At 47.8% G+C, this 23,711-nt stretch overlaps 1 protein-coding gene across 4 annotated transcripts in view; it reads left to right on the forward strand.

Annotated features, from left to right (window-relative positions):
• The window catches only part of IQSEC1 (IQ motif and Sec7 domain ArfGEF 1), a 266,555-nt gene that overhangs the window by 100,146 nt on the left and 142,698 nt on the right, over positions 1–23,711 (forward strand). For 2 of the 4 annotated variants that reach the window (XM_040076675.2, XM_058422297.1), the window contains exon 3: positions 10,964–11,050. The exons of 1 other annotated variant lie outside the window; for it this stretch is intronic. In XM_040076675.2, the coding sequence (XP_039932609.1) occupies positions 10,964–11,050 (87 nt within the window). Of the gene's footprint in view, positions 1–1,404; positions 1,882–10,963; positions 11,051–23,711 lie in introns of those variants that run through there. One more of the 4 variants, XM_058422302.1, reaches the window with a different exon arrangement.

Below are 23,711 nucleotides of genomic sequence, written 5' to 3' on the forward strand. Positions count from 1 at the left end.
TGTTCTAGGGTCTGCCCACCTTGCCAGGGAACAATTCCTGCCCAAATCCCATCTAACCCTGCCCTCTGTCAGTCTGAGGCCATTCCCCTTTGTCCTGTCTCTCTGGGCCCTTTAAAAACAGCTCCTCTCCATCTTCCTTGTCGGCTCCTTCAGGTGCAGTGAGGCCGCAATTATTTCATCCCTAATTCATTTGCAAATCAGCTTGGACCAAAGATCTCCTGCCTCCCCATTTATTTTATTTTATTTTATTTTATTTTATTTTATTTTATTTTATTTTATTTTATTTTATTTTATTTTATTTTATTTTATTTTATTTTATTTTATTTTAAGTTTTGCAGCCTCTTTGGCGATTCCTGCTCCCCTTGAGCCCCGGGAGCTGCGTAGGAGCATCAGCAGGATTTGGCTGCCCACTGCCCCCCGTCCCTCTGGAAATGGGACAACTGGCCATGGAGCTGATCACTTGACCATGGCAAACGAGCTGCCCTCATCAGTGTGTTCTGGTGTATGTTTAACTTAATAATGTGAGCAGATGGTCATTATATTGATTCATGAAGGAAGGGAGGAAGCTTGGCTTGGGAACTTCAGGGCTGAGCGCTGAGCATCGGGGCTGGGCAGGATGCAGGGGAGGAGAGGGAAAATGCACATTTTTGTACTCTCTGGGATCCATTGGTTTCGTTTTTCGTTTGGTTTTCTCTTTTACAAAGTACCACCGAATAAAACCAAGTGGAGGTGACTCACCAGGCCTGTAGAGATGATCATTTCCCTGGAGAGGAGGCTCGTGGAGCACAAGCAGGATGGTGCTGGAGTGTTTGCACCACTGGTGGTGCTGAAAAGGGGGGAGATAGGGAGGCAGTCACCTGTAGAGTTGTGAAACTTCTCTGCTGTTGCCATTAAACACGACAGCTCTTCTGCAGGGAAAAGGTAACACTGGAGTAATAATTCTTCCTTTTTTTGTTTTTTTTTTTTGCAAAGAGCGACTTTGTTTAAATCTCTTCCCATGCAGTAGGATATAGCTAGAGATTCAAACCAGAAGCTAATTGTATAAAATATTCAGCCACTCGCCTCGTTAGCCAAACTGGGAAGTTCACAAATCCCCAACCTGCAGCAGCTCACAGGAACAGCTCGATTTGCTCCTTAATTCTGCAATTTTCACAGCAGAAACGCTGTATACAGAGGAATATTCTCCTGAGCAAGAGCTTAAACTCGTGTTTAGGTTGCTGTTTCTCCTAGCTGCTGATTAGCTTTGCTGTCTTATCAGTTTATGTCATAGTATGTGACTATAAATTGACTTTGCAGTGAGGAGGGAGTACGCTCGTCTTCACAGATGCTGCTGTTTCCATGGAGATAAAAGGACCAATGGCCTTTTCTTGGTTTGGACTGTACTACAGCAAGCAGGCAGAGATGGTGCATTCGAAAACGCAACATTTGGTGCTTTGATATTTCCGTCTAAATATCAAATGAGAAAGCATATTGTTTCTTCTTGGTGATGAAGTTGAATAATAAATACAGCTTTGGGACTTTTTCCGGAAGAAGCAAGAGAGCCCACCAGGAATGTGAGGACAGCGTGGCTGCTTTATGCCTGCTAAACCTCCTCTCTGGGAAAAACCTTTTGGCTTTGCAAAATATAACCCTGTAGAGCCTTTGGGTTTATCTGATGCGGTGTTTGATGCTGGTTACATCACCAGCTTACTTATCCGTGATGTTCCACCGTGGCTGAGCCTGAATGAGCGTGCAAAAGCTGTGAATGTGATTTTTCTTTTTTTTTTTTTACCTTTTTTTTTTTCCCTTGAGAAAGAGCTTTTCTACCTCAGATTGCGTGAAAGAAAATAGAAATACCAAGGCCACCCCCCACTCAAGGATGGCTTGCAGGAGGTGTTATTTGTGAGTACCTTTTCCTTCTTCATCTGTCGTCACGTCTCTGATATCTGTGTTGAGGATTCCAGAAGTGGGAGTAGTGATCAGTTTATTGTTGGGTAGGTTTCTTTCCATGAACCATTTTTAGGGTGTTAACCTTTTTTGGCAGATGAATGCTCTGGATATTAAACATGTTTAGATGATGATGATTGTGCATATGGGTATTTAAAAATACAGCGTAATAAAGTGAGTAGTCTATGTTTAGCAGGGAAAAAAAAAATGAGGAAACTCTTCACTTTGCATCCGAGCAGCAATGCAGGGTGCTAGGAATTCTGTCTGTGATGAGTCAAGGATCTCTCTTCCATTTTGTTCCAATGCTTTGTCATATTAAAGTGCAATCTGTCTTTTCAGCACAGAAATACAAACAGCAGGACGTGCAGTGCAGCCTTGGGCAGTGCCGTGTCCAGGGGGAAAAACGTCGCCGTGATTTTGTTGTTCCATTTATGCTGATCAAAAGCATTAAAGGTGCATTCATTGATTGTTATTCCCTGGAGCAGATTCTGGAGGGTTGAGGTCACACACAGGAGCTGATTCTCCTGGGGGCTGAGGAGCCTCAGGTGGGAGATGAGCCCATGGCTTGGGGCTCAGGGCTCGGCCACTCCAGAGGACGTGGCAGGTGCTGGGATGGATGTGACACACAGGGGATTGCTCCAAAAAGGGACCAAACCAGTCAGGAATGGATGGGACACACAGGGGATTGCTCCAAAAAGGGACCAAACCAGGCAGGGATGGATGGGACACACAGGGGATTGCTCCAAAATGGGACCAAACCAGGCAGGGATGGATGGGACACACAGGGGATTGCTCCAAAATGGGCACAAACCAGGCAGGGATGGATGGGACACACAGGGGATTGCTCCAAAATGGGCACAAACCAGGCAGGGATGGATGGGACACACAGGGGATTGCTCCAAAATGGGCACAAACCAGGCAGGGATGGATGGGACACACAGGGGATTGCTCCAAAATGGGCACAAAGCAGGCAGGGATGGATGGGACACACAGGGGATTGCTCCAAAATGGGCACAAACCAGGCAGGGATGGATGGGACACACAGGGGATTGCTCCAAAATGGGCACAAAGCAGGCAGGGATGGATGGGACACACAGGGGATTGCTCCAAAATGGGCACAAACCAGGCAGGGATGGATGGGACACACAGGGGATTGCTCCAAAATGGGCACAAACCAGGCAGGGATGGATGGGACACACAGGGGATTGCTCCAAAAAGGGACCAAACCAGTCAGGAATGGATGGGACACACAGGGGATTGCTCCAAAATGGGCACAAACCAGGCAGGGATGGATGGGACACACAGGGGATTGCTCCAAAAAGGGACCAAACCAGTCAGGAATGGATGGGACACACAGGGGATTGCTCCAAAATGGGCACAAACCAGGCAGGGATGGATGGGACACACAGGGGATTGCTCCAAAAAGGGACCAAACCAGTCAGGAATGGATGGGACACACAGGGGATTGCTCCAAAATGGGCACAAACCAGGCAGGGATGGATGGGACACACAGGAGGTTGCTCCAAAAAGGGACCAAACCAGGCAGGGATGGATGGATGGATGGATGGATGGATGGATGGATGGATGGATGGATGGATGGATGGATGGATGAGAACACACAGGTGGTTTGCTCCAAACTGGGACCAAACCAGGCAGGAATGGGCCCTTGGATTTGTCCTCACTCCCAGTCCAGGGGCTTGGAATGGCTGTGCCTCTGTTTGTAGTTCTGAACTCCGGTTAACATCTGCTCCCTTTAGGGTTAAATTTGGGGGTTCCAGAGGATCTTGCATGAAACACACGTAATTGTCGTTCCCAGTCTTTTCCAGTTATTTTAACAGTGCCTCTGAGCGCCCTGATTTGAGTGAATCTCCTTCATGTACAGCAGCAGCATCCACACACAGGCAGAGTAAATAAAACCATTCAAAACCAAACTCCTCAAACAGAATAACAAAAGAATATTAGGATCTGTCTTAAAGTTTTCTTTAGCTTTTTGTCTGGTGCTGAAGGGGTGAACAGTTAAGTTGAAATGTGTTAAAATGAAAATAAACGTGGAGCCTTTTGGGGGAAGTTGAAATAAGAGAAATAAACTTGGAGAACAGGTTGCAGCATGGATCAGCTTGAAACATCTTGCTGTGTGTTTATCCACGGGAGGATAGTTCTGGTCGTGTTGGACTCCATTTTAATTTGGGTCCTGGGATTTGGGGATTCTGGAACTCTCAGCAGGGAATGGATTTCATACAGTGCTTATCGTGTGGGGTAAGGGATATTTAATCCCTGTATGTTGCTGTCTTTAACAGTGAGGTTGCAGTCTTATTTATAGATCCATCTTGTGCAGGATTTTCCTGTTTTGCTGCTTACACCTTCGGTATCTTGTACCCACCTCGGCACGTTGCTGTAGAAAACAAGATGTGGATTGTGCCTCCTACTAGAATTCTGTGTTTAACTCCTGTGTGAGAGAGCTGATGCTGATTGTTGGAAAGAGGAAAGTGTAAGCTGGGATTATTATTTTTTTTTTTTTTAAGAGCTTACTATTAAGGACACATGGACGTAGAAAATTTTCACATTCTTTAAAACTAATGGGTTCTCAGTACTGAAAATGTGTGTTAAACTGTTACACACCAGTTCTTCAGTACTTAAGTTTTCAGATGAGACCTTACATATAATAACTCTGTCAATGTCCTTGTAATATATATATATATATATATGCCAAAGGTCTTTGCCATTGAAAGTACCTTTTATAAGATAAAAATATCTTTTTGATCTTGAAGCGTAGAAAGCCTGGTTGTTGCTGTTCCAAAAAAAGCTGCACAACAGTGTCACACTAGTTGGATTAATGAAAGCATTTTTCTCAGCTGCTGCACTGAATAGAACATATGTCACTGGAGCATTGTTTTAAGTAACAGGATTTGCCTCGCTGTAAATCTCTCCCACTGAATCTGGGTAATTTCATTCTTTGTACTTTGCCATTTTGCCTCTTTCATCAGCTGCAAATCCAATATGTTTAACTGGCACTGCTCAGCTTTGGGTTTGCAGTGGTTATTGCCCCGTGAGATCGTAGATGTGGCTGTGTTCTGTGCTGGGAGTTGTCATTTCTTGACGATTACCTGATTTAATGACGTGGGACATACAGAAAAGATGTGGTGAACATATCCACCCTCTGATTTAATCCAAAATATAGTTTCCTTCTCTCATGTCTCCCTGCTCCTAATTTCTGGGGTCTTTTCTACAGATTGTGACAGCTCCCAGTCAGCACAACTGATACAAGTGCATCTTACGAGTCCTGTGAATTATTCTACATCACCCTGCGCCGTAGATGAGGTTCTAGCAAGACTGAAATGGAAACTTTTCTAATTACAAGCGTCTACGTATTCATAGTCTTAATTAAATTCACCCTAGTTCCAGCTGACCCAGGACTGGAGGCTGCCTGCAGACCGTGCAGGGATGCAGCAGGATCCCTCCTGCCTGCTTGTATAGGCTGGTACTGCATTGGCATGAAAGCAAAAAAAAAAAAAAAGTTTATAATAATTATTTGTAATTCTCTGTAATGCTAGTAAGTGTTGTGTTCTAGGATGGGACAAAATAATGGCTGCTCCTTGTTTAGTATGCGGGGCCTGTGGTGGTTCCGTTCTCCCAGGAGATGGTAATTATTTGCAGGCCCTTTGATGAAGGAGAGGTCAGTGAGAGTGTGCCTGATGATTCCATTGAAAAATCCAGCTGTGGGCACTTGAGTTGGGAATGCACAAAGGGAAGCATTATTCCAGACAAGAGCTCCCAGTCTGCATTTCTGCTGCGCCGTGTACAAATGCTGCTATTAAATCATTTCGGTGACAACCAAAGCTGATGAATGCTGGAACAAAACTCGGTTGTCTGAAGCCTGGACTGTGTGTTCTGCTGGTTTGGAACAGCAGGTTTTATTGAGCATCCTTGTAGCTGCTGGAAACATCTTTTCATTTCTGTGGAGAGGAAATGGGATTCTGGAATGCTTTTAACCAGGTTCTGACTATTGCATGGAAGGGGAGGCAGAAATGGGAGGAGGGAGATGCCAGCAGAGCAGCTCCGCAGCATATGGCTGTGCTGTTGGTGATATGTGGGTGAGTTTTCTGACTCTCAAACTCCGTGCAGAGTTAATGACACTGGTGTTTATACCTGCCAGGAGCTGTCCTGTGTCTCCCTGGGGTTTGGTGTCCAAGAAGCTGTGCCCAAAGAGCCATTTTGTGCACAGGGAATGAGGGAATGAAGGGAGGAGCTGTGGTTCTCCTGCAGTGTGTGGTGGTCTCTGCTGGGACCTGTAAGGTTTTCGTGTATGAAACCATAAAAGCAATAGCAGCATTTAATGTTGTGGAGTTGCCATCCAAAAGAGTGTGTGTCAGGAAATGAATTACTAACAACTCTGAAAAAGCCAGTAACATTTTCTGTGTGCCACCACAGCCTCTCCTCGAGGGGCTTGGCTGCAGAGTGCTGGACATAGAGTGTGGTGAAACGAACAGGAAAAAACTAGAAGGTTTTTCAGTGCTGCTTCAAAAGCCAGAATCATGCTGCCCTGTGTATTTTGGGTAAAGAGCAGTAGGGATTTGTGCTTGGAAATGGGAATGTGTCATGTGCTCAGTCACCTTGAAATGGCCACAGCCACAGACAGCTGCACTCACACCTGGGCTGGGACAATGGGAGCTGCCATGAAAAGCTTCCTGCTGCCTTCTCTGCTTTCCAAAATGTTGTCCTTTGGCCTGGGTCATGGTTTCCATTCTGGAAGCCCTTCTAGCAGGTTAATAAACTTGTTAATTAGCGAGCATTTATCTGGAGTTGACATGAGTCCATATTATTAGGACTTCTACTGTTCATTGCCTCTTTGGATATCCTTTTGATTATATTTCAAATGTTGTTCCTTGTGAAAGTAATGGTTGGATTTATTAAACAAGAACAGGACAGACCTTATTAGTTTTTAACCACAGTCTTTTCTAATCTCAGCTGTTGCCATAACTCTGGGTGGAGATGAGAAAGAGAAATTCATCTTGTAAAATAACGTTACTCTTCCATAGGCTAAACCACAGGGAAGTGCAAATATTCCTCTTGATAGTTCCAATCAAACAAACCATTCTTGGCTACCTCAGCAGACATGGAGTGAGATAGGGGAGGGATTTGTCTGCCCCTCCTGCTGTTCCCAAGCTGATTTTAGGATGGGTGCACACACAGGACGGCAGCCTGTGCTGGGATGAGTTTTTCCACATACTCATTGCAACCCGCACTTTATGGAAAAATGTGCCAGAAGAAAGGGCTGAATGCTGGCAGATGGAGGGGAGCAGATTTGCTGTTTCAGACCAGAGGAGGGGTGGTGAATGAAGTCGTGGCTCTGGGAGAGAGCAGCAGCAAAGGGCAGTGAGGGTTCTGAGCAGCTCCTCTGCTCAGGCACATCGGGAACTCCAGCAAGGTCCTGCTCCCGTTTCCCTCGGTCTCAGGGTTTGTGTTTGGAAGCTCTCATCGGTGATGGTTTGATAATTCTGACCCGCTCACAGGTTTGCACCTGCTGAGAATTCAACAGCAGCAGGATGAGCGAGGCTGGGTGGATGTGCTGTCCTCCCCACGGTGTCCTGGGCGGGGAGAGGGGACAAGCTGCCCCAGGCCCCCAGGGGCATCTGCTGGCTCCCAGCACGTTGTGGAGGCACAGGACAACCTGTCAGAGCAAAAGCAATTCCAGGTTAATGGCCTGGTGCTCTGTTCTCCCAGGCTGTTCAAAAACCAATATTGAGAAAATTGTCTGCTGAGTTTGGGAGGCTTGTTGAGGATTGCAAGACAGAATGAAGGGAAAAATAAAAATAGTTGTGGCTTTCTGTGATGACCAGTAATTCATTTCTTTTTATTTTACATCTGGGCAAGGTTCTAAAACCAGAAGATTAAAAACAATTTTCTGTTTGCTGATGGACAGGAAAGTGCTGTTCAAGGGAGTGGACTCTGATGGCAAACACAGTGGGATTTACATAGGAGTGAGAGGCACAGCCACGCCTGCCTGGGGTCTGTGTGCTCCATTAGGAGCTGGGTTTCTCCTGTTCTCTCGGGAAATGGGACATCAGGGCTTTGGCTCTGGTTTTACTGGCTCTCACAAGAACCCCGTGCAGGGATTCACAAGGGGAGAGCTGGAAGCAGCTTGGCCTGGAAGTGGGAAATGGCCAAACTTCCACATGCGCTGGGATGGTGCAGCAACGGGCCAGAAGCTGAAATCACCAGAGGCAGCATTTGTCACTTGATTGGTCTTGTGCTGGTGCTGAAGCACCTGTGCTCGCTTTTATAATCCTGAATCATCCTTTGAAGAACATCAGCTGCAGATGTGGAAACTAATCTTCACAGGACTGAGTATCTGTGAGACTGTGAACAGGAGAAGTGATTAATTCTCCTCCAAATGATTGAAATGGATTTCTTCTGATGTCTTTAGGTGTTAAAAATTAGTAAATGGAGTCTAGCTTAAATGCAAACTTGTGTTGAAGGCTGATTGCAACATATAGCTATGAAGTTTAAAAAATAATTAAAACTCCAGCCAGACCAGACAAAAGAAAAGTGATTGGAACCTTAAACATTCTCTGGTACATTGCACAGGGGTAAATGACTGCAAGCACTGTTTTGGCAGGTGATTGAAGGCACAAAACGCCATGTGAATTTTAAATTGCATCAGCAGATTTACCCCGTTGCTCTGGGTAGAATTTGTGTTAGTCAGGGGCTGTAAAGCCTGAGCCTCCCCGTGGTCAGGCTGACATTAGTCAGTGACATCTGGAGGAACCCAAACAGAGCCAAGTTATTCCTGGATTTTAAAATTCAGAGCAGAGCCCAGACCTGGGGTTTCCTCTGTCTGTGGTGGGACAGAGACCCATCTGAGGCTCCAGCCGGGTGTGATAGACAGCAGTGACCTGGTGGCACCTCAGCCCCAGGCTGCACCCCTGTGACACCCCTAGGACCTCCTCCGAGCTCCCATCTGCTCTCTGTTGTGTTTCTGCTGCACCTTGAAGTGGGATCTCGAGGCAAGTGAGCTCCTGACCCCAGCCCTGTGCCCCAGGTGGGCACAGACCCTGACAGGAGCACTGGGAGAGCTCCCTTCTTTCCTGCTCAGGTTCTTTGGGAACCCGGGGAGGTCGGAGTAGGACAGATTCATGGAGCCTCGCGGGCAGAACCGTTTTGGAAGAGCCAGGGGCAAGCTCTGTTCAAAAGGCTTTGTAGAGCAGAGCTGAATCCAGAGAGATTCTTTCGTATCCTTTCATATTTCACTGGTTAATTCTCTGAAGAAAGAGAGATCTGTGTGGGGGGAAAAAAAACAGTGGTGGGAATGGAATCTGAAACACTCTTCTAATGGTTTTCCTCCCTGTCCTCCTTTTGCTTCTACTGGAGAAACCCCAGGTATCCCAAGGCAGGAGGCAGCAGCTCGTCCATGTGAGCAGTTCCCCTGCCCAGAGTGGGACTCGTGCCCTGCACTCACAGCCCAGCCTGCTGCCCCAGGACCCAGGGGAGCAGCCTGTGTGGCACTCTGGGTGTTTTTCTGTCACAAACCCAGCGTTGGCGTGTCCTGGCTGCTTTGCTATGGCCCATCAATGCTTTCGGTGTTGTTCTCCATCTTTCTTTGGGATTTTTCGTGTTTTCCGAGGGGTTTGGAGGTGCCCCCATGAGTGCTGTGCCCTGTGGGGTGTTAGCAGGGGAGGTGTCTTGTGGCTCTATTTCCAAAAGCTCGAGTACTTTACAGGAGTTACCGCCTCTGAACAGCAAATCCAGCTGATCCTGGCCGTGCAGTGCCTGACACAGCGTTGGCAGCAGGGATCAGAACAGGCTGACCGTGTCTTTTTTCCTAAGGATTAGTGACTTACTCCTTCCTGAACAAAGCCTGACTTCTTCTTGCTTAACCACTCTGTTTGATCCCGTAAGAAAGGGACCTCACAGGATTCACTTTGAGCCTCAGGGATGCAGCAGAATCAAAATCAGTCTTCTGAGAGTTCTGTCAAAACAGCAAGAGAAAGATGGGGGGTTAAAAAGTGCATTTGTGTGCACAAACACACACACACACCCTCTGTTAACTGTCAGGTGGGATGCTCCCAAGTTAAATGAGGATTTTCAGTTTAATGGCTCCCTCTTCCACAGGTGCCCACTCAAAGAGCTAGGAGATACTGATTTATTTATATATTTTTTTATGATTTCCTAGAAGAATGCTGTGTCCTGAGAAATTTGATTAGGTGGATTTATCACGGAGGACTTGCTGTGCTGAGCGTTGTTTAATGTTTCCTGGCACAAACACCAGGAATGCAGGGAGGGATGTGTGCTGTGTGCTGCTTAAAGATTTTCCAAGCTTCCCTTCAGGTGTGGCCCCTTGTCTGGTTTTGCAGCCCCTCTTTGTTTTAGTGAAACAATGCCCATCTGATGATCTGGGGTGCAGAGTATCTTTGTGCTGTAAAGGTTCCCTTTGTTTTCTGTCCACGCTTTGAACAAACGATTGCCATTAAACTGCTACTGCAGAGTTCTGAATATTGCTTAAAACACGGGTGACACTTGGGTCCTTTTCACATTTTCAAGCAGTTTCTCTTGCAATATGTTTGTAATTGCTGGGCTTGAAGAACGCTTCGTGTCCATGTCCATTGCATTCTCCCCCCTCATCCAGAGCCCTGTGCTTTAATTCCATGAAGAGACAACAGCCTGACTGGTGCAGAGTAAGATGCAAGCCTAAAGCTTCATTTCCATGGGGATTTTAACCCTCAATGTTTCAGCTTTTGCCTTCCTCCCGCGTGGCAAGGCAAGCCCCGAGCCTTAAACTGGCGTTCGATCTTAATCCTGCGACAAACCTTTGACGGATTCTCCATCGCAGCAGCTCCTCACCGTCATTTTGATGTGTGCATTTAAAACCCGGCGCTATCCCCCTCTGTCCCCCGGGATGCAGAATTGACAGCTGTGCCTCAAATTCCGGTCACCGTTCTCGTGAGTTCCCAATACTCCCGCCAGCGCCTGCCTCTCCCCCCGCAAAAGCCCCTTTCCCAACACCTGGTGGTTTGACTTTGTGTTTTTCCTTGTGTCGTAGGTCTTTAAATACTCTGCACCAGTTTTGCTGTCCAGCTCCATTGTACCATTCCCAGCTAGCTGTCCCTGCCACACACTCAGAGCACAGGTAAGAGTAGACATGCTCCACCCACTGCTGCCTTTTGGAGAGACGTCTGGCGTTGCCATTGGACACCACACAAGCAGTAGTTGCTGAAGTTTTAAAAGGAAGGGAAAAAAAAAAAAGAGAGAGAATATTGGAATAAACGTCCAATATTTTTGGTGTCTTGTAGGGTAGCTGTGAACAGACCCATCACTGCAGCGAGTCCTCCTCTCAGTAAAATGAGTGTCATGTGCTTCAAGAGGCACATCCCCCTGGGCTTGCAAAGGTAGGGAGAAGGGAGGCGCAGGCTTAGCTCTCACAGGAATGAAATATTTATATAATTTGTGGAGGGTATTGGTGTTGTTCTGAGCAACACTCTTTTTTTCACCCCTGCCTGTTCCATGCCAGTAGCTGAGGAATTCAGTTCATCCATGTGTTTAACCCCTGGGGGTTAAAGGCACGGACCTGCCCAGAGCTCAGCGCTGCCTTGGAGCTGAATGAAATAAGGGGGTTTTAAACACAGCCAGACCCTCGATGCCAAGCAGAATCTGCCCCAAATACATCAAAAATACACATTTTCCAGCTCATAATGCTTCTTTTAACATAGATCCTTTACTATCTGTGTGTTCTCTTTGCTCCAATGTGGGGAGCAGCGATTACATCCCGCAGCACAATTCAGTGTCAGTGCCAGTGTTTATTGTGACATCCTAGAGAGGCATCAAAGGGCAGCTAATCGAGGTCACTGGAAATGTGAAAACTGTTAAAAAACTGTGCATGCCATGGAAAATATTGTCTTGAATTTTCACTGCTGCTATTAGCCATCAACTCAGTGATAATTGCCAGCTCATGAATAATATTAATATCAAAACATTGGAAGCCTGGTGCTGAAAAACCAAAATCGCTTCGCACGGGTAATAAGGAGAGACAAAAGCAAACAATGAATCCTAAATCTGTAAATGCACAGACATATTTCTGGTTTGGATATTTCATCCCGTAGTTGCCTCTGACCATGCACGCTTGGATTCACCCCGCTGGTTTGTGTTGCAGCATCTGTTTGTGTGTTTGGTTTTTTCCTCCCATCAGAACCCTTTGTTCATTTGGTGGTAGCGAGTCCATAGTTGAGTTGTAAGACAGCTCAGTGTTCCTTTGGTGAGGAGCAGGGCCTGAAAACCTCTTAGATCCCTGCTTGCTTTTTAGTGAGGCTTTCAGTTTTCCTGTGTCCTTAGCTGACAGTGCTTTAATTTAAAGGCTCTTCCTGTAGGGATGTTGATGGGAAACCCAGCTGTTCCTTGAATGTCTCAGTGTCTTGCTCCACGTAGGCTGTTGTTATTTTTTATCACTAATATTTCTTCTGGAATTAGAGCTTAGAGCAGCATAACTTAGTGGGTGAAAAATCCTGAACTTCTCTGGCTTCTTTTGTGCAGCGAAGACAGGAAATCCCTGCTCTGGATGGGTAAAGGCTGTGCAGTTTTCAGAGTGCCCGAGGCTGTGGGACCTTCAGCTGATGGTTCAGGACTGGGCAGTGGGAAGGAGCTCATCCCTGGCCTTCTTTCCTCTCAAGAAAGTTTAGGCTCAGGGGGAATAGTGTTTAAATATTGTGGGGTGGTTGTTGTTGTTGCAATTATTATTATTATTATTATTATTATTATTATTATTATTATTATTATTATTATTATTGCTCTGCACAACTCCCTGACATCCAGGGAAGAGGGGGCTCTGTTCCCAGGGGACAGGAACAGGAGCAGAGGGAACTGCCTCAGGCTGGGCTGGGCAGGCTCAGGTTGGACATCAAGGAAGAAATCCTTCACTCAGAGAGTTGTCAGGGTGCCCAGAGGAGCTGTGGCTGCCCCTGGCTCCCTGGCAGTGTCCCAGGCCAGGTTGGACAGGGCTTGGAGGGACAGTGGAAGGTGTCACTTTAAGGTTCTTCCAACCCAGCCCCGTCTGGGGTTCTGTGCTTAGGAAAATATGGAAAAGCTGCAGGCAGCCTCTCCCAGGGACAAGAGGCAACCAAAACAAACTGCAGTCAGGAAAATTCCAATTGGATACAAGGCAGGGAGAGAGGGAATTGCAGCTTGAGCTTGCTCAGACGTTGGGCCAGAGGCCAGCAGAGGAAGCGAGGTCCCCGTCCTCAGCCATGCTCAGCTCAGTTCACTGCCTGTACCCTGCTCTGAGCAAGGGCTGCACGGTCCACACCTCCACAGGTCCCTTCTAACACAAATCATCCTTCATCCCACCGCCCTCTGTTCTTGGGAAAGACAGAAAGAGCTGCAAAATGGAAAGCTTTATTCTCTAGAACCTCATTCCAAATTCCACAGCGCCGTCCCTGCTCACGGATGCGCTGCTGCGCTGGAGCCAGGCTGTGACAGCCGTCCCCGTGGCAGGAATTGGTTTGGCTTACCCATAATTTCCATTTCTGGAGTTGTTTCACCCAACCTGCCGTCCCCACAGCTGTAATCCCTGAGTCAGGTGCAAATGATGCACCTGTTTCTGTACAGGACCTGAACATGGGGCGCCCCTTGCTGTGAATGGAAATGAGCTGCTAGAGCTCTGACAGGACTGGGCTCTGCATTTCCACATACGCTTAATGGTATTAAATCTAGCTTGTAGCCTTCCCATTTATCAATTTATAAATAGAAATCATTAGAAACAAAACTAACAGACGTGGATGCTTTGGTCTGGCTTCAGTTTTGAGGCTTTATTTAGAAAATACACAGAGGGATTAATTTCGTAGCCCAGAATTAAAAATTCAATTTGCTCTGAAAGAAGCAATTAATGAATGCACTACAGTGAAATCTGGAGCCTCTCTGATTTGCTGTTAGCTAATTGCTGGATGTTTTATTCACTCCAGCAGTTTTATTTCTAGTCGAGACGATCTTTGGCATCTGTTTTGAATTGTTAATAGGGAAATAATGCATTTTTAATAACTGCAGCTATTGCAGTAATCCCTCACTCATTTTACAATGCTTAAAATGGACAGAAATAATACAAGTTATCTTGCATTCCCCTCTTGCAAGGGAGCTCTTGGGAAGCCTGAGCCTGTCGTGTCCTTGCAGCTAGATACTTGTCTGGGTTCCAGTTAGCCCATATGCCTCCTCTGCTTGCTCTTTTTGGGTTATTTCTGCTCGGGAATTAAAAAATAGACCAGCAATGTCTGTAGCTTGGCTTCTCTGCCTCCCTTCCCCTTCCTGCCTAGCTGGAAGCTGCAGGTTCCAGGAGCTGCTCTGGGTTTGTTGGAGGTCACTGGAATGCAGATTTTAAATCTGGTGCGGAGGGCAGAGTAAAGGAAACGTGGGACAGCCTGAGGAAGTGGAAATCCAGGTAGTCCTGTACTTCATCTGCTGAGCCTCTGGCTCCATCCAGCTGCATCATCACCTGAGGCCTTGCAGCTGGAATCTGAGCTGAGCAAAGCCCAGGGATGAACTGGCATCTGGAGAAGGGGAATTCAGTCAGCTCCGTGAATTGGCTGAGGATGTTTGTTCCCAGCATTTTCTAAGCACGCTTGCTGTGGCTCTAAACTGACAGAGAGCAGGTTTAGGATAGATATGGGCAAAAAATTGTTTTCAGGGGGGTGTTGGGGCCCTGGCACAGGGTGCCCAGAGCAGCTGTGGCTGCCCCTGGATCCCTGGCAGTGCCCAAGGCCAGGCTGGACACTGGGGACAGCCCGGGGCAGTGGGAGGTGGCCCTGCCATGGCAGAGGTGGCACTGGGTGGGATTTAAGGTCCCTTCCCACCCAAGGCAGTCTGGGATTCTGTGACCAGCTTTAGGCCAGCTTCAGTGGGACCCTCAGCCCGTCCCTGCAGGTTCCCCACACAGCAAAACCCCGGGTACAGAAGCGCCCGTGCTGGGGATTCCCAGCCCTGTCCCTCTCTGCATTCCCTGTGTGGGCATGGAACAGGCTGATGTATGCAAACTGCAACCGTGGACAGATTTGCTTACCACTAATGTCTGAGCATCTTTCCATCGGATGTGTTTGTTCCTAACCGCGATTTCCTCGTTCTGATTTGCATGACATTTTGGCTGTCACTCATTCCTGTCTCCATCCACTCTACCTTCCATCCCTCTGAGCTCAAATTAGATGCCCTTATCATCTCCAAAGACCATTTTTTAAATCGTGAAGCTAGAGATTTTTCTTTTCTTTCTTTTTTTCCCCAGTGAGACCTGTGAAAACAAAATGATAATGCAAAGGATGTTATAGTACCAAAGAAATCCCATCATTTTCTTGCAGTCTCTGCCTGCTTAATGTTTAATCAGCACCTCTGGGAGGTAAAACCGTCATTCTGAAAATACTGTGCTTGTGTGAAATTTTAATGTGGAATCTTTGTTTCACCAGGTAATGTTGGCTTACATGCAACAAACCACTGTGTGGACGATGATAGAAGGATTGATTGTGCTATTTCTTTCTGTCTGAGCCCCTGGGAGGCCTTGGAGCTGTTTTGCCACCGTAACTGGTTAACACAGAGGCTCCCCCTGCAACGATGCTGAGCTTTCAGATGCTTCTATCATGCAGTAGAGTGGTTTGGTTTTCCTTAACTCTTCTCCAGAGCACAGTGGGAATTCTTGAACTGGCCAGCACAGCCAGGGAAAACTGGGAAATAGCTTATACCCCTAAAATGGAAAATACCTCTTTTATAGATAAATGAACTCTGCAACTCTCAGTTTCTTTTTCCCCACTGCTGGGTGCTGTACCCTTCCCTGAGACACAGAGGAAATGCTTCTTGTGTCCTCCCTACAAACACCTTGAGAGACATCCCAGCCCCTGCAGCAGAATCCCTGGTCCTGTGCTAGCTTCCAGTCAGTGCTCAGTCCCGGGTGAAGACATATCTGAAGGAGCTGCACTTCAGAATTCTTTTTAGAACTGATATGGCTCTTCATTGACATTTTCTACCCAAAGAATGTTGAATAGGGATCTAATTTCTAACTGCAGCTGCCCGGCTGTATACCTCAGCACGTTTAAGCACCCTCTAGAACACGCAGAGATGTAAAAGCTTGGTGGTATTTTAACTTTCAAACTGAGCAAAGGAGCGAGAGCAGCACGGCCCAGACCAGCAGCACGTCGCCCAGAGAGGCAGGATGCAGATGGACAGAGCAAACCGGGTCCAAACTGTGACCAAATCCTGCCCTAAGTCAGTGTGAGGTTCAGCTGATTACATAAGGCGTCTGTGCTCACACCCTATGGCAAAGGAAAGCTGGCAGAATTAGAGTAACGCTTGTAATTTTCCACTCGATGCCTGCGTGACGCAGGGAGTGCAAAGGGTGGATCGTGCTCCCGAGCACAGTCGGGAGAACGGGCAGGGCAGCCTGAAATTTGGTTCGGGATTTTCTCGTTTTTCCTTCCCTCATTGTGTTCCTTTCCATCCCTCCTCCCTTAGCCTTGTTCTCTCCTCGAAGGGAAGTGGCCCCTCGTGGTTGTGTCGCTGGTTCAGAAGTGGCTGGAGCCTCCAGCATCCCCTTCCCTGCCATAAAGCACTCACAGCATTACAGATGTGGGTATTCCAAACTGCTCCTGCCTGGTGGCACCATTCATGATGCTGGCAACTCCTCCTGGAGACAGAGCTCTCCTGGCCCCTGGGAGGGTGGGGGACTGGGGAGCAGGGCTGGTCACCGCCGGGATTTCTGTGTGAGCCACCTGCAGAAGGGGGAGGCAGCTGTTCTGCGTTCCCAGCAGAACCTGGGCGCTGAAAAGACCTTGTGGGAAAACGAAGGGGCCGTGGCCACATTAGGCTGGGTACGTATTTGACTGCCTAATGTGATTTTTCTAATGGGAAAACCAGAAGGGGCCCTTTCAAAGCAGTGTTTTTCTCAGAGTTTATGTCATCAGCGTTGGCCTTGGCTCGCTGGGCTGTTCTTCCCTTTCTGGAGAGTCCTGTCTCTGAGGTGGAAATGGGTAAACTGGGCGGTGCTCACAGACAGCTCACCGTGTTTGTGGATTTGAGAACAAAAGCAAACGGATTTCACGCTGAATTTTCCTAATGCTGTTCCCTGTGATTCTCTTCCTCTGTCTCTTCTCTTTCTTGCCCCCTCCCCTTCCTCGGCAGGGAAGATAATGTCCTGCACCAGTTCTGCTGCCCACCTTCGGGGTCTAGCAGCCCATCCTCGAGATGACAGCGGAGCTGGGGGTCGCTGGGTGCAGTCAGCGCTCCTCCACCTGCCCAGCCCATCTCTCCTCTCCTCCCTTTCTGGTGTGCCAGGACTGGCACTGCACGGATGCCGTGGGACCCCCGTGCTGCCAGTTTGAGCAATGCCTCCTCTCCGGGCCTCCCCACAGCTCTCTCCTCCTGCCCAGTGCTGAGAACACACGCCAGCTGTAAAAAAAACCAAACCACCAAACCCAGATTCCTAAAGTGCACCGTTTATTTTGAACTAAAATAAACGCTACCGTAAGTCCTGAGGTGTAGTGTGAGTTCTGTTGCTGTGTGTGGGGTGTGGAGGGCGCGGCCCAAGGGGGTTTTTTCTCTCCCACAGCTGTTGTGAGAGTCTCCATAGGGCTGTTTGGAGTTTGTTTCGAGGCTGGGCAAACACCAGCACGCTCTGTGGATGTTACAGCCCAGAGATGAACCCTTCTTCCTTTCCCTGGTGCTGAGGAGCCAGCACATCTCTGTGGTGGCAGCAGAGCCTCTCTCTGTGTCTGCCTCCATCCCAAGCTGCTCTGAGCTCTGTCTTCTCCTTTCCTTGGCCCCTTGGATCGACCACAGGACCAGAGCACTGCTCGTGTGCTCGTTTCCTCACCAGTGGAAACGTTTCTCTCCAAGCAGTGTGCCAGGCTGTCCCTGGAGGAATGAGCCTGCAGCTGGGTGAATGAGACTGTGTCCATGGCTGTCCCAGTTCCCACTGCCCGCAAGGCTCTTGGTTGGTGACACCTTTCCAGACACATCCTGTGGCTCTGAAATAATGTAAAAAACCCAGAGAACTTCTGCTGGTTGGGTCTTCCAAACTTAACCAGTGCAAGCAGATGTACCAGGGAACAGAATTTCTCTGCAGTGGCATTTACTGCCCTGAAACCTGTTGGAAAGAAGGACTGGAGAGGGGGGAAAAGATTCTTAAACCTGTAGTTGCTATGATGAGGTAAAATATCGCTGTCTGGGGCTCGAGTGAAGGCAGAGGTGCCTTGATGTAGGGTGGAAAGCCGGTATTTATTTGTACTTGTGCGTGGCTCTGAGGATGGGATAAAAGGAGAATCACCAGGATCAAGGAGGGAAGAGCAGTGAAGGCAGCTTGAGGCTCTCTCTCATCTTTACAATGTGCTTTTTTCCCCCCAGAGGAGTCTCTCTAAAAGCAGAGTACAGGTTATTTGCTTTTCTGTGAGGTTTGATCCGCTGTCTCTGTCCTTGCTGTGAAATGTTTCCTTGTGCTTGCCTTGCCTGTGACTGCAGTGTCCCAGGCCTGGGGAGGGATTTGCTGGCACAAGAATAACCTGCCTTCGTGATTTTGCAAGTTTTTCTGCACTGTTACTGCTCATGCTCTGTGGCTGCTGCTGTTCTTTGGTATTGAATGTTCTTGGTTTCACACGTTTCTGAAACACTCCTCATCACAATATACATTAAGGACGCTCGTTCCCTCTGTAAAATGTCAAAATAATGTATGCAGAAAACAGTGTAGTGGATGACTGCTGTTTATTATATCCCTGGAAGTGCTCTGATGTTTACTGGGCAGGGCAAAGCAGGGAAATGTTTGAACACAGCTCGCCATTTGGGTCTTTTACTCTGTAATTATAGAGTTTCTCAGAGCTGCTTCCCAAAGGTAGGAAGAGGAGGAATTTCGGATATTTTGATTTGCTTATCTCCCTCCCAGGCATAAACAGTGATTACCACTCTCTCCTCAGTGAGCTGAACTCTGGAGCACTGTAATTATCCCCTTGCAGAGGGGAAGGTTTGTCCAATCTTCCAATGAGTACCTTTTATCTATTTGTGCGAAGGAAAGCGGAGAAGCACGACTGATTTCACCCTGCAAATTAAACCCCCAGCCTGAAGAGGCAGCGGGTGATTATCCCAAAAGTGGCTGCAGCTAATGACGAGTCTCAGGAGATAAGGAAGGCAAAGCCTGCTGGCTGTCACTGGCTGTCCCAGGACGCTGGCATGGGGTGTTTCCATCCAGTCATTTTCCAGTGGAGGGGAAATAGGGCTCCTTAGGGGTTGCTGGGGTTGGGAACAGTTTGAGTTTGGAGCTGTAGTCTCCCTGGATTGTGGCGTTTTCTCCTCAGGAGCATACACAGAGCTGACCTTCCCTGGTGCAGTGCAGGCCAGAAATGCAGGAGTAAACATTTTCCTCTCTGAATAAATCATGGCTGGCTGAATAAAACATGCAGTGCATCCCTGGGCTGAGCAGCAGAGGCTGGTAGGGGCTCCCTTGGTTAACCAGAGTTAGAAGCAGATGACCTGAGATGCTGCATGTCATTATAAAACAGAGAAAGGTGCCAGCAGAAAAGTTCCCATTCCTGGGTGAATTTGCACTGGTTTTGCAGAGAGTGAAGACTGTCTTATTGTGCATTTTGGGATGGGAGGCAAAGCAGAAATGGCTTTTTCTTCTTCTTTTTTTCTTTATTTCCTCCTTCCATGAACTCAGAGGGCTGAAAAAGAGCTGCTGCTTTGGGGGAGTTCAGATGGGGAATTTCTCCTTGGGCACCTTTAGGCACCATTCAGGATCAGGCTGGTTTGGTTTTCTTCTGCAGTCTGGAGTTCTCCTTTGCAAACATATTCAGTTCCTGGGTGGTTCTGCCTGAAACAGGTGGGTGAGACTGCAGCTTTGCAGAGTAACCACTGCCTTGCTGTTATTTCCTGCGCTTGCATTATTTTCTCTCCGTTATCAACGGTGGGAAGTCACTAAATCAGCTCAGAGCAGCGTGTGGACACTCTGGGCTGGAAAAGGATGGATTTTTGTGCACCACTAGATGGAGCAAAAAAAAAAAAAACCACACCAGATTAACTGAGATAAATGAAGAGATTCATCTCCCAAAGCAGATTTTAACTTCGCTGAAAGAAAATACTGCGTAATGTAGAAGAAATAATCCCCGGGAAATGCAGCAGGGTGTAGATCTCAACACAGCTGCAGTCGAGATTTTAAGATTTTAAAGGTTTTGGGATGGTTTTAAGATGCTCCCTTAGCCAAGGCAGCAGCTGTGTTGTGGAACAGAGATTGCCCCCATTCCCGGCAGCTCAGGATTCGGGAGGAGTTTGAATTATAAAGGAATTTATGGGCGAGGCAGCTCCCTGCTTGGGCAATGCCGCCCCTGGGAGTGGAGCAGCACTGGGACAGTCGCTGGCAAGAGGTGGGGGCTTGGCTGCTTGGAATTCCCAGTTTGGAAAGGCTGAGCCCCCTCTGGAACACAGCTGTGCAAGGGGGGCATTTGTATTGTGGAATATTTATTGCATTCTGGAATATTTATTGCATTCTGGAATAGTTATTATATTCTGGAATAGTTATTGTATTGTGGAATAGTTATTGCGTTCTGGAATAATTATTGTCTTCTGGAATATTTGTTTGCCAAATGGGACCTTTCTGATGTGCAGCACCAGTTCCTTTTTCACCTGGAATACTGGTAGGGAGCGGGGAGTTCTCCGGAAATCCGACCCCAAAAATTCACATCCAAACCCCTGCGGGAGCTCTCGCTGTCGGGATCGCAGCATTGCGGGCGGGTGGTGGCAGGATTCTTTCGAGGCGGAATTTTTTTTGCAATAATTGACTATTTCCTGGCGTGGGGACTAGAGGGAGCTCCAATGCAGCCTTCCCAAAGCTTTCCCGGTAAATCGCTCCTGCCTGGCTCAGTCCCTGGAGCTGCCGAGGGAGGAAACCAGCCCCGTGTGCCTCTGCACCCTGCGAACGCTGGGCACAGGATATCTATGGATATATAGAGAGATATACGGATATATATATTCCCTGGGCGTTTTATCCCAATCTCTGGGTGTTTTATCCCATTCCCAGGGTGTTTATCCCGATCCCTGGGTGTTTCTTCCCATTCCCTGGGTGTTTATTCCCATTCCCTGGGTGTTTTATCCCTCTTCCTGGCTGTTTTATCTCATCTCCTGGGTGTTTTATCCCATTCCCAGGGTGTTTATCCCGATCCCTGGGTGTTTTATCCCATTCCCTGGGTATTTTATCCCATTCCCTGGGTGTTTATCCCGATCCCTGAGTGTTTTATCCCAATCCCAGGGTGTTTTATCTCATTCCCTGGGTGTTTATCCCATTCCCTTAGTGTTTTATCCCAATCCCAGGGTGTTTTATGCTATTCCCTGAGTGTTTATCCCATTTCCTGGGTGTTTATCCCCTCGCCCTTCTGGCAGAGGGAAGGGCTCTGGGGTTCAGAATGAGCCCAGGGTGCTGGCAGGGAGCTCAGGGCTCCAGGGTCCAGTTCCTCCCTGGAATGAGGGATCTCTCCTTGTGCAGAGCTGCCACAAATGGGTGGATGAGGAGAGCCAGAGCTGCACCGAGTGCGTCCACCAGGAGAAATGCCAGCAATGAGTTCAGGGAGAGTTTTTCTGGCCGTGTCTGGAGCTGACCTTTCGTGCCTCAGCCCCGGGTCCCTCCCCTGACCCGGACACGTCCAGTCACTGACCCCACAGAGGGACCCTGGGGACCTTCTTGGGGATGGGAGGGACTCCTCAGAGCACCTCGGCTTTGGTGTGAGCAGCAGGAGGCTCCAGGGTCGGGGGGGAGAGCAGCTGTGCAGCTGGTGTGGAATGAAACGGAGTCACAGCGTGGGTTGGGCTGGAAGGGACCTTAAAAATCCTCCTGTGCCCTGGGCAGGGGCACCTTCCCTTGCCAGGCTGCCTCACCCCACACCTTCTGGCTCCTCAGCAGAGTGCAGAGCAAACGTTTGGTGTTAAAGGGTCTGTGAAATAAAGGGGCGGCTGTGGGAGGCTTCCACACCCCCTCTGTGAGCCCAGCAACACCTTTATTTCTGCGCCATTAATGCTTCAGCTCGGTCGTTTCTGTAAAAAGCAGGTGTTGCTGCTTTCCCTTCAGACCTGAGATTTGAAAATAATTATCTCGATTTGCTAAACAAGCTGGGAAGCTGGAGTTTCAAAAAAACAAAAGCTGTTCCTTTGATTTATGTTTACTTCCCATACTCAAGTGAAAAAGTGCAAAACAATATAATGAAAATATGTCCCTTTCTAATTCCTGGTGCTTCCTGTTCCATGCCCATCCAAATATTTAACTTTTTTTTTATGTATTTGTGTGCTCTTTGACCTTTAATGATCTTTGGCAGATGCATTCCTAGAACAAATGCAGAAAATCAACCCAGTTTATGACCCGTTAATGTAAGCATTTTATCCTAAAGAAAGTGTGTCACATCTGATTCACCTCGGAATTTTTTTTTTCCCCAAGCCAGTCACTGGAGCATTGCACACCTGAAAACGAGATAACGTTGAAATCCATCTTGCTCCCTTCAATTAAATCCATTTTTACGGAGGATTCAATTAGTTGTAATTGCTGCTTTACGACACGCTTTTGCCAGGGGCTGGGGTGGTGAGATAATTAATCTCGATCAGGAAATGTTCCTCAGATCATTTTCCTCTGTCACCCAAGGAGCTGTCATTAATCAGGAGCTGTCTCTGCCAGCCCCGGCCGTGGCAGATGGCCGTGACAAACCGCTTTGGTTTGGGCTCTGTTTGGGTTTGGTTTTGGGGTCCTGGTGCTCTGATTAAAGCCACCCTGATCCTTTGTTGGGGTGACCCTCAGCTGTGCCTGTTGGAGCCCCGGGTGCTGAGAATTTCGGGGTGTCTGTGCTGCCGGGCACTGACCCCCCAGCAAACGCTGCATTGACCTGAGGCCGTGGAAAACGCTTCCAAAACTGAGTGACAGCACTGGGATTGGGGGTGTGGAGTTAAATAAAAGTGTGTGACAGCACAGGGTGCAAAACTCCGAGTTTGAGGGTTTAGAATATAGTTTTTTATATATCTATATCTATATCTATATCTATATATATATAGCAAGATGGAGGTTTAGTCCTTCTTTTTCATCTTCTTCATGGGTCTGGGTGGGATTTTGTAACTGGGTAGAAAAATCCGCATTGCGGGCCAGGGGTGGTTGGTTCTTGGGTTAAAAGTAACAATAATTCAGGTGTCATTTCTTAACTGGACAGTTTGTGCTTAAAAGGCCTTGCAGAGAGAGAGATGGGAGCCATTTTTAGTTTGCTAGCTCCAAGTGCTGTAGAACTCACAACTTGTGAGACTGTGATACAGATAAGAATTAATAAACATCTGAGAAGTTGTTTATTTCTTGTTTATTGATAAACAGGAAACACCATCTCATGTATTTAATCTCAACTCTGGCAGAAAGAAGATAAAATGCAACTTGTGCCCACCACTCTCAGCTATCCAGCCCGGGCTTGAGGTGCTCTCCACGTGCCTAGAGCTCTTCAGGAGCCCACCAGCACATTCTGCATGACTTTAGTATCCAGTCATCTCTTCAAAGGGTTCTTTTTGATTCGAGGGAGCTCGCTGAAAGTTCTGTGCTTAATTTTATGCTGGATTCCAAGGGAGGTGTGGACAGGAGTTGTCCTTGGGTCGATCTCCCTTTCCTGGGTGTTTATCCCCTATCCCTGGGTGTTTTATCTTCCTTCCCTGGGTGTTTATCCCCATTCTCTGGGTATTTATCCCCATTCCCTGGGTGTTTATCCCCATTCCCTGGGTGTTTATTCCCATTCCCTGGGTGTTTATCCCCCTTCCCTGGGTGTTTATCTCCCTTCCCTGGG

Source organism: Hirundo rustica, chromosome 12 (assembly GCF_015227805.2).
Source record: "Hirundo rustica isolate bHirRus1 chromosome 12, bHirRus1.pri.v3, whole genome shotgun sequence".
Taxonomy (NCBI): domain Eukaryota; kingdom Metazoa; phylum Chordata; class Aves; order Passeriformes; family Hirundinidae; genus Hirundo; species Hirundo rustica.